The 15023-nt window shown below is 42.9% G+C and overlaps 2 protein-coding genes across 8 annotated transcripts in view; one reads left to right on the top strand and one right to left on the bottom strand.

Annotated features, from left to right (window-relative positions):
- Positions 1–1304: 1304 nt before the first annotated feature.
- On the top strand, positions 1305–4756 carry LOC109872959 (mitochondrial import inner membrane translocase subunit Tim22-like). Its single transcript, XM_020464393.2, has 4 exons — positions 1305–1607; positions 1918–2114; positions 2980–3052; positions 3159–4756. The coding sequence occupies exons 1-4, from the start codon at positions 1349–1351 to the stop codon at positions 3233–3235; spliced, it is 606 nt and encodes a 201-aa protein (XP_020319982.1). The 5' UTR covers positions 1305–1348; the 3' UTR covers positions 3236–4756.
- The window catches only part of LOC109873440 (active breakpoint cluster region-related protein), a 237829-nt gene continuing 227153 nt past the window's right edge, over positions 4348–15023 (bottom strand). For 4 of the 7 annotated variants that reach the window (XM_031808667.1, XM_031808669.1, XM_031808663.1 and 1 more), the window contains 7 exons: positions 13209–13268; positions 12535–12644; positions 11388–11527; positions 10116–10250; positions 9835–9940; positions 7516–7666; positions 4348–6806 (listed from right to left, as the gene is read on the bottom strand). In XM_031808667.1, coding sequence (XP_031664527.1) covers positions 6717–6806; positions 7516–7666; positions 9835–9940; positions 10116–10250; positions 11388–11527; positions 12535–12644; positions 13209–13268 — 792 coding nt within the window. In that variant the 3' untranslated portion in view covers positions 4348–6716. Of the gene's footprint in view, positions 6807–7500; positions 7667–9834; positions 9941–10115; positions 10251–11387; positions 11528–12534; positions 12645–13208; positions 13269–15023 lie in introns of all 7 variants that reach the window. The other 3 variants (XM_031808665.1, XM_031808666.1, XM_031808662.1) reach the window with 1 other exon arrangement.

Here is a 15023-nt window from a genome sequence, read left to right as displayed (position 1 = left end):
GTTTTTAGAGAATTTGGCAGTACGTCCAACCGGCCTCACACCCGCAGAACACGTGTATGGCGTTGTGTGGGAGAGCGGTTTGCTTACGTCAATGTTGTGAACAGAGTGCCCCATGGTGGCGGTGGGGTTATGGTATAGGCAGGCATAAGTTATGAACAATGAACACAATTACATTTTATCGATGGCAATTTGAATCCACAGAGATACCGTGACAAGATCCTGAGGCCCATTGTCATCTGCCACTATCACCTCATGTTTCAACATGATAATGCACAGCCCCAAGTCGCAAGGATCTGTACACAATTCCTGGAAGCTGAAAATGTCCCAGTTCTTCCATGGTCTGCATACTAACCGGACATGTCACCCATTGAGCATGTTTGGGATGCTCTGGCTCGACATGTACGAACAGCGTGTTCCAGTTCCCGTCAATACCCAGCAACTTCGCACAGCCTTTGAAGAGAAGTGAGACAACATTCCACAGGCCACAATCAACAGCATGATCAACTGTATGCATGAGGCAAATGGTGGTCACACTAGATACTGACTGGTTTTTCAATCCAAGACCCTACTTTTTTTTTAAGGTATCTGTGATCAACAGATGCATATCTGTTTGACCAGTCGTGAAATCCATAGATTAGAGTCTAATAAATGTATTTCCTTTGACTTGTTTCCTTATGACCTGTAACTGTAAAATCTTTGAAATTGTTGCATTTTTATATTTTTGTTCAGTGTATGATAAACATTTTATTAAATTTACACTCTCCTCATCTATTTCCTGCAGAGTTAAAATAAAAAATTGGGGAGGCCAGTAGCCTAGTGGTTAGAGTGTTGGCCCAGTAACCAGAGTTGTTAGATCAAATCCCTGAGCTGACAAGGTAAAAATGTTGTCCTGAACAAGGCAGTTAACCTGCTGTTCCTAGGCTGTCATTGTAACTAAGAATTTGTTCTTAACTGACTTGCCTAGTTAAATAAAGGTAAAAAACTAAAAAACTAAATTCAACTGTCATATTTAATATAGCATTTATTAAAACAGTGAATGTGGATTGATTGGGAGAGGATATGCTCAAGGTCAATTACATCTCCAGCAATTGTTTTAGTCGAATCTGCTAATACAGATAGGAAGACTCCGGTGCACTTCACTTGCATGCTAAAGCAAGTAGAAAAGGTTAACTCCTATAAATTGACAAACATTTTCTAAAATAATAAAACAGAATTTCTATGTTATTCCTGAACGTAATAGTTTTTTCACAATGAAGTAATATAGTTAACCTCAAACTGCCATACATTTGGCGAATCTACCGTTTTTAAATAACGTCTTTCTTGAATTGACCAGCCGTTCACGAACATCATGGCGACGACCGTGAATAGTGGAAATGTCCCTGTGTCGAACACACAATCCTCAACCTCGGCTGATCCACGCTATGATGGTTCAACATTCCAGTACAGCATGCTCCTGGAGCACCTAATCGGGGAGAAGAGGCCGATTAAAGATTTGAATCCAACCGTTATGGGAGGTCTTCCCAATCCCATGAAAACCGACGACCAGAAGATGATCGAACGGGGAATGGAGAGCTGTGCCTTCAAGGCGGTGTTGGCATGTGTTGGAGGTTAGCTAGTCTTTCACTATTGTCGACGATATTACAATTGCAACTTGCTTGGTGCATTTCTTTTTCGGGGGTGTTGCTGCCTGACATAACGATCCCATGGTGACCGTTGATTGCAGCTAGCTACAGCATGCAAGAGGCCAAGCACTTATAATGCACACAGTTGTTCCAAATTATGTATCTCTATTGTGTTGCTATCTTACTGATGATATGAGCCCTTAACGTCTCTCTGTGATGTTAATTTTCACTATAACATTACTATGCCCATATTTGCTGTAGCTAACACAATCTTGTGACACTGTTTTCCCCACAGGGTTTGTTCTTGGGGGAGCGTTTGGTGTGTTCACGGCTGGCATAGATACCAATGTGGGATTTGACCCCAAAGACCCCATGAGAACACCTACTGCCAGAGAAGTCCTTAAAGACATGGGCCAGAGGGGAATGTCCTACGCCAAAAACTTTGCAGTCATTGGAGCAATGTTCTCCTGCACAGAGTGCATCATTGAATCGGTAGGTTGTCTTCTGACGTTTTTTTTTCTGCTTGAAAACATCAGAAAATAATATTGTAATGAAATTGGCAGGGAGCAGGTCTCGAACCCTCGACCTTCTATCCCGAAGTCCAGTGCGCTATCGACTGTGCCGCAAAAGCATGCTCCAGCGGCAGAATCGATATCCATGCTTATTAACCCAAGGTCATTACACTCCTTTCAAAGAGCACGTCCTCGTGCTAGCTTGCGACTCAACGTCTTATAGGAATGCACTCACCAGCCAAGCACACACACTGTCGTGGATACAAGGTCCGATCACTTCTGACACCAATGTAATGCGAGGATGCAAGGTCCGATCACTTCTGACACCAATGTAATGTGAGGATGCCAGGTCCGATCACTTCTGACACCAATGTAATGAAACAGCAGGGAGCAGGCCTCAAACCCTCAACCTTCTAGACCGAAGTCCAGCGCACTATCGACTGTGCCGCAAAAGCATGCTCGAGCGGCAGAGTCAATATCCATGCTTATTAACCCAGGGTCGTAACACTATGCTAACTAAAAGAGCCACAAAGTGAGAGTAGTCTGATTAGTGGAACTAAAGATATATATTGAAACTTAGCACTAGGTCCGTCCTTATTCTGGCAAATGTGTCAATTCATCCCAAGCATGAGACAGCCTGTAATTTTTGGACAATTTTATTACCTTAACTTTGTGGTTACATAATATTATGTTCCACAAATCACAACGTTAATCTTCTAGGCTAATGGCTTATGTAATCATTGTTTTGAGAAATACCAAAGAGAATTTGAAAACTCTGGAACTAGTACTGTGTATTTGTCATCGGTCTCATACTGCCCCCCTGTGGTCTATATTGTATGTTACAGCACAGGGGAAAGTCAGACTGGAAGAATGCTGTCTACAGTGGTTGTGTTACTGGGGGAGCAATAGGATTTCGTGGTGAGTTAACTACTTAATGTAAGTTCAAATGTCCCATGTATTGATATCACTGACTGATTGTTAAACGATAATTGGTTTTAAGCTGTGATTGTGTCCTTTCTTATAGCTGGGGCGAAGGCTGGAGTGCTGGGATGTGGAGGTTTCGCTGCCTTCTCTGCTGCCATTGAGTACTATCTCCGGTGAAAACCAGGGGGCCTTCGTTACCCCTGTGGAATATGGTTGAGGTGACTGTCCCTCCGGGACAGTAACAGACTTTATACCTCATGGAAAGAAACACATCCCAGAGAACACTGCTCTGCAGATGGCACATCTGGTCATGAGGATTATTACAGTTGGACAATTCCATCCTGGTCTTCATCAATCAATTACATTTATAAAGCCCTTCTTACATCAGCTGATGTCACAAAGTGCTGTACAGAAACAGCAAGCAATGCAGGTATAGAAGCACAGGGGCTAGGAAAAACTCCCTAGAAAGGCCAGAACCTAGGAAGAAACCAGGCTATGAGGGGTGGCCAGTCCTCTTCTGGCTGTGCCAGGTGGAGATTATAACATAACATGGCCAAGATGTTCATAGATGACCAGCAGGGTCAAATAATAATAATCACATTGGTTGTAGAGGGTGCAACAGGTCAGCACCTCAGGAGTAAATGACCTTTTGACTGTATCCTGTGCACAGTGATGTCATACTGGGCATGCTGGCTTTTCCGTTATCGAAGTTATCGAACTTCGTCATTGAGATGAAACTGTCGGTTTTAGATGAGAGCTGGCTATTCTCTCCTTTAGTTGTGGGTAAAATACAGCCTGGTGACATTAAGTCAAAAGTTTGAGTCCAGGTCAATGGGTGTGTTTGAGTGTTAAGGCTAAAGCAACAAACACTAAATGTGCCATTGTTTATAAAAGGTTTTCTGTGTCAAAATAAACATCTGCATCCTCCAACACCCATATTACACTCAAACTGAAATCGTGTGTACATTATACAATCGGTGAGTCATTTATTTGTATATATTTACTGTACACATGAATTGCGGAAAATTTGTTTCATGTTTTAGACCCATGCAAACGTGACCAAAAAAATCTACAATGCAGGTGATTGCTGCAGAAACCTATATTGTAAAGTTCATGAGTCAGAAGATTTCTAAGCTCCAGAACGCAAAACACTTTGAAAGGCGATGACTTGACAAAAGTTAGCTGCACTAATGCAACTAATTGTTTTATAGTCTCGGACTCAAAACAGTCTTACTGTAAAAAGCAACATTTACAGAATCCATCCAATTTATAGTTAACTGAAACAAGTCACCAGTGTAAATGGTTTATTTAAAGTCATTAAGCAATGCATTACATGACTGGACGTGCCCACCAGGATAACAATGCATTACATGACTGGACGTGCCCACCAGGATAACAATGCATTACATGACTGGACGTGCCCACCAGGATAACAATGCATTACATGACTGGACGTGCCCACCAGGATAACAATGCATTACATGACTGGACGTGCCCACCAGGATAACAATGCATTACATGACTGGACGTGCCCACCAGGATAACTGCATTACATGACTGGACGTGCCCACCAGGATAACAATGCATTACATGACTGGACGTGCCCACCAGGATAACAATGCATTACATGACTGGACGTGCCCACCAGGATAACAATGCATTACATGACTGGACGTGCCCACCAGGATGACAATGCATTACATGACTGGACGTGCCCACCAGGATGACAATGCATTACATGACTGGACGTGCCCACCAGGATGACAATGCATTACATGACTGGACGTGCCCACCAGGATAACAATGCATTACATGACTGGACGTGCCCACCAGGATAACAATGCATTACATGACTGGACGTGCCCACCAGGATAACAATGCATTACATGACTGGACGTGCCCACCAGGATAACAATGCATTACATGACTGGACGTGCCCACCAGGATAACAATGCATTACATGACTGGACGTGCCCACCAGGATAAGATCTACAGATGTTTCAAATTCATTAATGGTGAATAATATGAACTCAGAGTTGTGGGTTTGATGTGTCATTTAATTGCAGGACTGGTTATTAATTAAAACAAACCACTGCTAATTGCTCCTGTAGTTTTGTATTCATTTTTCAATTCTAATGATTTGTTTGGTAACCGCATGCTTAATAGATTTGGAATACCTAAGATTGCAGTGCAAAAAATAGAGTTTGGACAGTACGGATAAAATTATAATACATTAATGTCACTTCCCAACTAATTCTAATGATTTGTTTGGTAACCGCATGCTTAATAGATTTGGAATACCTAAGATTGCAGTGCAAAAAATAGAGTTTGGACAGTACGGATAAAATTATAATACATTAATGTCACTTCCCAACTATCACAAAGTGCAGTAGGACCAAACAAAAACAAGTACCCCAAAAATAATTACTGGCAATAAAAGTTAGACAACTTCATTTTGGTACACTTATTTTACTAAAAAGAAGTTTACATCAACATTTATCCTTGTTAATACAGTATACTCGTTGTTCTCAAAGGAAGTAAAATACATGTTTTTTTAAAATCTTATTTAAAATATCAATTTTTTTTGCTTATTTTAAGATATGTCTCAGGCTTGATAGCAGAAAGGTTGGATTTGTACAGCATTGATGGAGATTGCTGGTGCAACAAACTAGCAGTGACAACGTACCTTTGTCACCCATCCTGATATGATTGACAAGCTGAACATGCAATGAGGGCATTACACTACAAACATCATCCCATAGATTATAACTGGTGTCATTGGACACCCAGAACAGGCTTGCAATGTAATGACGAAAAAAAAGCTAATGTTAAAAAATGTGTTACATTTTTCCATAACCCTCATCTCACAGGTTGATGATATCTCTTTAAAGAGTGGTTCAGAATAAACTCAGATTTTACACTGTTGTTGTGATTGTTTCAGTACAGCTCAGCCAACCTTGGCTGTGAATAAGAATAAGCTAAGAAAAAACTTCAAACAGACTCCGTTGCGCAATTCTCTAATTGTACTGGACTGTACAGGCACACGTAATATATTTATTTATAAATAATAGGGGCAAATTTGGCCAAGACTCAGACAGAGGGAGGGCTGTGCTCTCTTGTCTTTGCACATGGTGACCATTTACTGGCGGCTTGCAAGCTCAGTCCTCAGCTCCTTGTTTTAACGCTCCCACACGGTTCTACATACACACAGAACCCTCCTCCACCACATGCACAAAGCCAGATAGAAACAAAGGAACTATTGAACAAATAATATTTATAAAATATGTAAATGAAATTTTTCTTGGAATGCCTCTGGAGAAAAAAAAAAGAGAGAAATGGAGTCAGTAACAAACCAGACCCTGACCTTTAACCCCTCACTGATAGAGGTCGCAGAATGGTGGCTGTCTGTGGGGTTACTGTGGGCCAGAGGTCTGCTGCTCCCTCCACACCTGCACTTCACCAGATGGATGTACTGCACACTAACATGACACTAGAAGACGTGACTATGGGATCCAGGGGGAGCACCATGTCTCCTCTTCCCTCACGTCTGACTCCATCTCTTCTCCCAGCGGGGGCTGTCCAGTTTTAAAAGGGAGCTGGGTGGTATGGGGGAGGGGGGGACTTGCTGTTGAGTCTTTCTCTCTGGACCCCCAAGGGATTAAACGTCAGTGGAAAAGTAGAGTGTGTTCCGCTTCAGCTCAGCGAAGGAGATGGGAGGATGCTGCAGGTAGTACAGCAACACCTGGACCTGAGATGGGGAGAGAGAAATAAGGAGCTTGAGCCTAAAATCAATTGTGTTTCGTTCAAATACCACTTATCATAGTTCTAACCAAAAAAGGACTAGGATATGGTGCATTACATAAAGCCATGTGAGTACACATTCTGTACATGACTCAGTATGTGACGAAGCATCTCTCCATGATAACTGAGTATCTGCATACTCATCTATCCACTAAACATATGGAGATTTAAAAAGTCACTGCACAATAGTTGTCGCTGTCTTTACAGTTAATTATGAAATATAGCATTCTATTGTTAGCATTGGGGCCTTTATTGTGATTTACAGTAGTCACTGTTTATATGGGCCCTAGAATAAAGTCATTTGTGAACATGAAGCGGTTTCTCTCTCAGCACCGGGCGGAGCTCCAAGTGGGGCTTCCAAATTATAAATACAGCTTGGAGGCCAGACCTGGCTGACACGGGTAAAACACACACAACCCACTAAGCTACATTGGAGTACACACACCCACACATATGTATGTAGATTCACACACACACACACACACACACACACACACACACACACACACACACACACACACACACACACACACACACACACACACACACACACACACAGATGTATGTAGATTCACACACACTCACTCACTCGCTTACCTTCTCACAAGCAAATGCACATGCACTCACACAGATGTACGCACCCAAGTCACACTGACCTGCGCCATGACGTCGTGTGACCAGATGTCAGAGGCCAGTGTGATGTGTCCCTTGGTGACCTCTGACTCAGAGGGTCTGAGCAGGGTGGGGCCAAACACTGTGCCCAGGTTGTGGAGGGACATCTTGTTAATGGGCTCCTTGTCAGCAACTCTGGAACACAAAACAGACAGATAGACCAGTCAGACTACAGCGATCACAGGGACAGATCGCTATTAGTTATTTTTCTAGTCATGCGACATGTTTGCTGGTCTTGCCATGTTACTATGATGACTCATCTTCCCGTAGCAGTGACCGTCAGTGCAGCACAATATGTTTCTTCTACAAGGCCCATTGAATTTCTGAACTAAGTTACCATCTGCTATTAATGTTCTTCATGGGAACTGCAAAGCCATTCATGTCATGTCATGGGGATCCTCAGCGTGTTTATGAGAGCATTCTGTGTACATTCTGCTGACTGACTGCAGAGTGCACTGTCTGCACTGATGGATGTTAAAGAGCTGTACTGGGATCAGGCCACCATAATGGCTACATGGCTACATAGTAGTAGGGTTATATTCTGACCCAGCGCTAGCCCTGTAAACTGACCTCAGGCCTGCCCATAGGTAGAAATCTGATTAATATCTATGCACCTTCCTGCTTGCCTGCCAAACTCTGACATCCATTTCTATTGCAGCAGCTTCACACACACTATATAACCCCTCAACTGGGGATACACACCGCTCTAAGCTTCCTTCTCTCATTTTTCAATCTCACTGCAAGGATGAACTGAACACCAACTTCTGGGCGTGAGTGAAGTAATGTGTGACTGAAACTGGCAAGCAGCACTACGCATTAAACTTGGTCTTAGTTCCCTCTAGTTCCTGCTATATAGCTAGAGGAGAATGATATACTCTCTGACTTAACACATTTTTCAGTCTCATTTGTCATTGTAAAATGTGATGAATTAGTGCCTCAGACGGCTGATTGAGGACCCTTTAAATGTAGAATGTGTTTGTTTTCTATGACTGTTTTGTATCTCTGCTTTTCATATTGTATTGATGTGTATATTTTTGTAATTACACAGCTGTAAAAGAGACCTTGGTCTCAACATGACTGCCTGTTCAAATAAAAGTGAAATAAAACCATTGTCTGCCCTGCAGTAGGAAACCATAACAAACACATGAACCTGATCTTTTAAAAGTCTGGTGGTGAAAACTATTACTGTACTCAGAGTATGAATAAGTCCCCACACAGGCCATTACTACTGTAGCTGATGACAGATGTGGGTGATCGGAGGAGACCCATAAGTGTTTCCTAAGTGTTCCTGCCAATGCTAGTGGTTACCAGTCTGTGGTTGTGCCCTCCTCTACCATGCCCTTCTAATTGAAGGCAGTTTTAACAGGCACCACCATGTCATCACATGTGGTTACACACTGCCTTTCCAGACTGGCACATGATTGGCCAACTGAGACCATCACAGCTATATTCAAAGACAAAATGGTAGTAGAGAAGTCATTTTAGCAGTAGGGTTGTCATTTTAGCAGTATAGAAGTCATTTTAGCTGTAGGGTTGTCATTTTAGCAGTAGAGAAGTCATTTTAGCAGTAGGGTTGTCATTTTAGCAGTAGAGAAGTCATTTTAGCAGTAGAGAAGTCATTTTAGCAGTAGAGAAGTCATTTTAGCAGTAGAGAAGTCATTTTAGCAGTAGAGAAGTCATTTTAGCAGTAGGGAAGTCATTTTAGCAGTAGGGAAGTCATTTTAGCAGTAGGGAAGTCATTTTAGCAGTAGGGATGTCATTTTAGCAGTAGGGATGTCATTTTAGCAGTAGGGATGTCATTTTAGCAGTAGGGAAGTCATTTTAGCAGTAGGGAAGTCATTTTTCATTTACATAAATGCGTCCTTCCAACTGGACCATAACTCCTCAGGCTAGCTCCTTAACCTCACCACTAACGGGTTGGCTTAAAAGGGCCAGTGTATACTTGTCGTCTCTCCAGGGCCTGGAATTCGTATGCTCTGTTAACCACACAATGTCTGGCCTGAGCACTGATGACTTTTCCCTCTGTCCTCTGTCTTATTGGGGCAGTCAGTCAGTGGCTAATGAGCGTTGTGCGGTCACAGTAGCAGGAGCACACCTCATGACCTCAGGCAGAGTGCAGCTGAACGTGAAGCTCTCCAGAACACTGTTTTATAGCAGGCTTAAAGAACCACTCGCACATGTACCGTACTCTGGCCAGAACTCCTCCAATATCCGATCTGAATGTATTAGGCTGCCAGTTAATATGGCCCAACTGTCAACAGTAATGGTTACTAGCCTTTATGGTAGATTATGTGTGTGTGTACCTCTTGAGATGCTCCAGCAGGCTGAGGAAGGTAATGAGGTTAGGGTCAGGCAGAGAGCGCAGCAGGTGCATCATGCAGTTCTCCTTGGCTGCAGGGTCTGACAGAGCTGTAGAGAAGAGGAAGAGGAAGAGAGGGGATTTTAAGAATTACCCCTCTACGGGGGAATATGAACCATCATTTCAATGGTTGTGGTCTCAATAAAAACAAGGAATAACTTCCCTATAACTGACTATTGAGATGCATCCTAATTGTATTGGTATGGTCTGGGTCAGAGGTCGTACCTATGCCCTCCATGAAGGCTGGGTACAGGCGGTCAGTGAGCAGGGGCTCTGGCAGCTCACGGAAGTACAGCTTCAGAGTCCCTGCAATGGCGTTGATGTCCATGTCACTCAACATCACCAGGATGTCTTTGCTATCTGTGGAGGGGAGAGAGGGAGGGGGAGAGAAAAGGGGGGGGGGGGAGAAAACAAAAACACACATGAGCTCAAGGGAAGCGCATCAGCCTCAACCAAACAACTACCTAATTTCCAGACTGATCATTCTGGCTCCAGAGATGACATAACAAGCAACACTGTTTAAAACCCAAACCACCAGTGATCTCAGCTCAGTGAGCCATGAACACAGCAGAGACACAGAGGCGGTTATCTCTGGTTTGGTCTAGGGGCCGTGACAGAGACATGGGTATCATCCCAAATGGCACCCATTTCCATATACAGTGCACAACTTTTGACCATAGGGGGACCTTCAGCCTGGCTGTAAAGAGCCATAGGGCTCTGGTCAAAAGCAATGAAATATAGAAGTAATAGGGTGCCATTTGGGATGCACTCTGGTACTCCCAGGGAGGACAACACACAGCTGACAGCTGCAGCTCCCCTGTGCTCTTCCTGCCCTTTCCCACAACTCGCTCTGTTAATAGCCAGGCTGAAGACCCTCTGCCATGGGCCTGCTAGCCTGACCCCGGCACACCATGGAGGATGGAAGGAGAGGAACGACAGGACAGCTCAGGAGGAGACTTGTGTTGATAATGTAGGGTCTGGAGTTATTTCTGATAATGTAACCTGACCAGGAAAAACACATGGCCCTAGTTATAGCTTATATACACTGAGTATAGCAAACAATAGGAACACCTTCCTAATATTGAGTTTCAGCCCCCCCCCCCCCCCATTGCCTTCAGAATAGCCTTAATTCGTTGGGCCATGGACTCTACAATCACATGTTTTGTCTTGCCCTTTGACCCTCTGAATGGGATACATACACAATCCATGTCTCAATTGTCTCAAGGCTTAAAAATCCTTCTTTAACCCGTCTCCTCCCCTTCATCTACACTGATTGAAGTGGATTTAACAGGTGACATCAATAAGGGATCATAGCGTTCACCTGGATTCACCTGGTCAGTCTATGTCATGGAAAGAGCAGGTGTCCTTAATGTTTTCTATACTCAGTTTATAGGCCCAGAGTTATGCCTGGTCAGGTCCCATGGCCAAGACAATCTCCTGGTTCTATTGATGAAGACAGGTGTATTTTACAGTGTTGGTAGTATGAGTGTTTCTTACTGGTGTCGAATGCTGCTTTGAGGGCCAGGATGTCAGTGGCCACCCCTGAGATCCTGTAGATTCCCACCTCGTCGATCCCCCTCTTCTCCACCTCCTCAATGCACTGACGGACTATGTAAGGCACCTTGGAGCGCTCACGCCTGTTGGGGGACAAACCCAACACACATCAGAATTGATATTACAGCACGGCCCCTTTCAAATAACGTTAATGCTAATCGTAGCAATCAAACAAACTGTACAGAAAGATTATAGAGAGGTGTTTATCCTGAAGTTATGAAGTTTTAACTACACATAGTGACTTACAGTGCTCCTTCAGAAAGTATTCACACCCCTTGACTTTTTCCACGTTTTGTTATTTTGCAAGGTAGGATTAAAATTGATTCAATTTGATTCAACCCCAAGTCAACTCGTTAGAATCACCTTTGGCAGCGATTCAAGCGCTGTCAAGTTGATTGTTGATCATTGCTAGAGAGCCATTTTCAAGTCTTGCCATAGATTTTCAAGCCAAATTAAGTAAAAACTAACCACACCACTCAAGAGCATTCATTCATCTAGTCTTCGTAAGCAACTCCAGTGTATATTTGGCCTTATGTTTTAGGTTATTGTTCTGCTCTATTGCATTTATTTTTATCCTAAAAAAACTGCCAAGTCATTGCCAATCTACTTATAGGTGCCCTTCTTTGCGAGGAATTGGTCTTTGTGCTTGAATCTGTGTTTGAAATTAACTGCTTGACTGAGGGACCTTACAGATAATTGTATGTGTGGGGTACAAAGATGAGGAAGTCATAAAAAAAAAATGTTAAACACTGTTATTGCACACATGCGACTTATTATGTGACTTGTTAAGCCAATGTTTACTCCTGAACTTATTTAGCCTTGCTATAACAAAGGGGTTGAATACTTATTGACTCAAGACATTTCAGCTTTTAATTTTTAATACATTTGTAGAAATGTCAAAAAACATAATTCCACTTTGACATTATGGGGTATTTGTGTGTAGGCCAGTGACACAAATTGAAATTGAATCCATTTTAAATTCAGGCTGTAACACAACAAAATATGTAACAGGTCAAAGGGTGTGAACACTTTCTGAAGGCCCTGTAGTTTGTTCATTACTTTATTATGAGAGAAATTCAACATGGCTTACTTTGTCACAATACTGATTTTGACCCCGAACACCCCACTCTGTTTTTTGGAGGGCGTTCTCTTCAGACTTAAGTCCCGACTAGTAAACTTCATGGAGAACTCCACCTTGATCTGTGGGAAACAATACATACAAAGTGTCAAACAATCTGCATGATTTTCTTTTCTTATTTGACAGGGATTATGTACCGAGAACATTGCAGCAGCTTTTAGTGACACAGCTCATCTGCAGTCCCTAATTTAAAATGACTTTAAAATACACAGCTTCCAAGTGCTTTCTTTTTGATCATTTCACAACATCCAGGAGTTTAAGAAGATCCAGAGTGGTTAGGTGTTACAGCTGTTTAAAAACACAGTTGCAGAGAAATCAGAGTTGGCCAAGCTCGTAAAGATAATATTGCATTGTCTCTGGCGAACTATAACAAGCTACATTATAATATCCACACACTAAGCCTTGACAAGTCATCTTCTATTGATGGGGTTGAACGGGTAAATGACTGACAGGACCAGGAATGAAATTAGGAAATAGAGGGCTGGTTTCCTGGACACAGATGAAGCCTAGTCCTAGATTAAAAAGCATGTTCAGTGGAGATTCAACATTGAAAGAGCTTCTTAGTCCAAGAAAAGGCTTGATCTGGGTTTGGCAAACTGGCCCCAAAGGTTCCTGGTGTCCCTCACCCCATTCATCTCTATGACGTCCACATGCCAGTTCTTGGACTGCACCGTCTGGGGGTCCAGCTGAAATACAAAGAGAAAGAAGGTGATTAAGTTTCCTTCGTTATATTCTCTGCCCATGGCCATAATCGATACATAACCTCATAGGAGATTGAGAAAAGGTATGACAAGAGCAGTGAGTGTTCAAATACACGTACAGTATCATGGACACAATCACATGGACCCTCACAGAACACACTCCTTGTATCGTAAATGTACAACTGCACTCTAGCAGAGACACTAAAGCCTTATTTCTGGCATGGTGCCTGTGTGATGTGTTCTTCTTGTGTTAACTTAATCTGACTGTCACTACACCAGAGTACCTAGCCAGCTCTCTGAGTACCCAGGGTTCACTGCACTGGAGGAATTAGTCTGTTTATTAGGACACAATCATGAAGACGTCCATGTTATGTTAACTTCAACTATGTTTTGTGTTGTACTTGTTCTTCTATAACCACACCCCTGGACCTAGCCAGCTCTGGACTTCTGCCTACCCAGGGTTCACTGCTCTCTCGCTCTCTCTTTCAAGCACCTGTCCCATATGTGTCCCTCCCGTCATGCTCTGGTGAGGTTCTGAAGAGCTCCTTTAAAGTCCAGCCAAGAGAACAAAGAGGCCACGTTACAGTTTGTTTTCCGAGACGAGACTCTCCCTTCAACATGGGCAGGAGGAGGGGGGCTATTTTCTGACTGCTGCTACGTGGAGAGAAACTAAGACCCCGTTTTCCTTTTGCCTCCTCAATGGAAATTCCCAGACTGGCCTGTCTATATTTAAATAACCAAACATCCCTGGGAACTTCAGATTCAACTGCAGTTTTCCTTTTCTCCTCCATATAAAATTTACAGGATGCTGACATCTGATAAAGTTAAATGGGCTTTGCCCCATGTGTGGATGGAGCAGTGGTGCACGCTGGGTAATGTGTGTGTGTATGTTTAGACTGAGAGGAACGTCTGTAGCCTAGCCAGCCTGAGGGCTCTGTGTGGGTCTGTCCCTACCTAATGACATTGATCATCTCTGCATTAAAATACACAATATTTCCTCTTTCATGCATCATGAAACAGTCCATTCACCCCATCAGTCCTCTACTGGGCTAACTAACTAATGTATCACATTTCCCTCCTTTCACTAATGTGAACAAGAATCACATTGATTGAGATGAAAATACACCACACAAGAAAGCCCCCTTTTTCAAATCAGTAAATCACAAATATAGGCTAACACACAACAATGGAAGAACTGCTGCTGCCCTTTCTGTTCACTAACATTTTATTGATATTGCTAGTGCCCAGTTTCATCTTGTTCCTGTTAGTTCTTGTAAGCTGAACTGTCATCTGGTTGTAGGCCAAGTTCTTTGTAGCTCTGCTGAAATGCTTGTGGGTAGAGACAGGGCAGTGTGTTCTTTAAGAAAGTGAGACAGGGACAGGGGTTGTGTTTTTCCCATTTACGTATGGCTGTCTCTAGGGGTAAGCAGTGGCCATGAAAATGACTGCCTCACACGCTTCAGCCTGCTCAGTAGCAGAGGCAGAGCTGGGCAGTTTTCTCATGCTGCCTTGGGAGAATAGAGCTCCGACATGATGTATGATGAGAAGCAAACCCCAGAGACATCCGCCTGAATTTAAAATGGATTACATTTTGATTTTGTGCCACTGATCTACACACAACACAATGTCAGAGTGGAATTTTGTTTTTAGACATTTTTACAAATGAATTAAAAGCTGAAATGTCTTGAGTCAATAAGTATTCAACCCCCTTTGTTATGACAAGCCTAAATACATTCAGGA

This window comes from Oncorhynchus kisutch, linkage group LG28 (assembly GCF_002021735.2).
Source record: "Oncorhynchus kisutch isolate 150728-3 linkage group LG28, Okis_V2, whole genome shotgun sequence".
Taxonomy (NCBI): Eukaryota; Metazoa; Chordata; class Actinopteri; order Salmoniformes; family Salmonidae; genus Oncorhynchus; species Oncorhynchus kisutch.
This window is presented reverse-complemented; position numbering and strand designations above follow the sequence as displayed.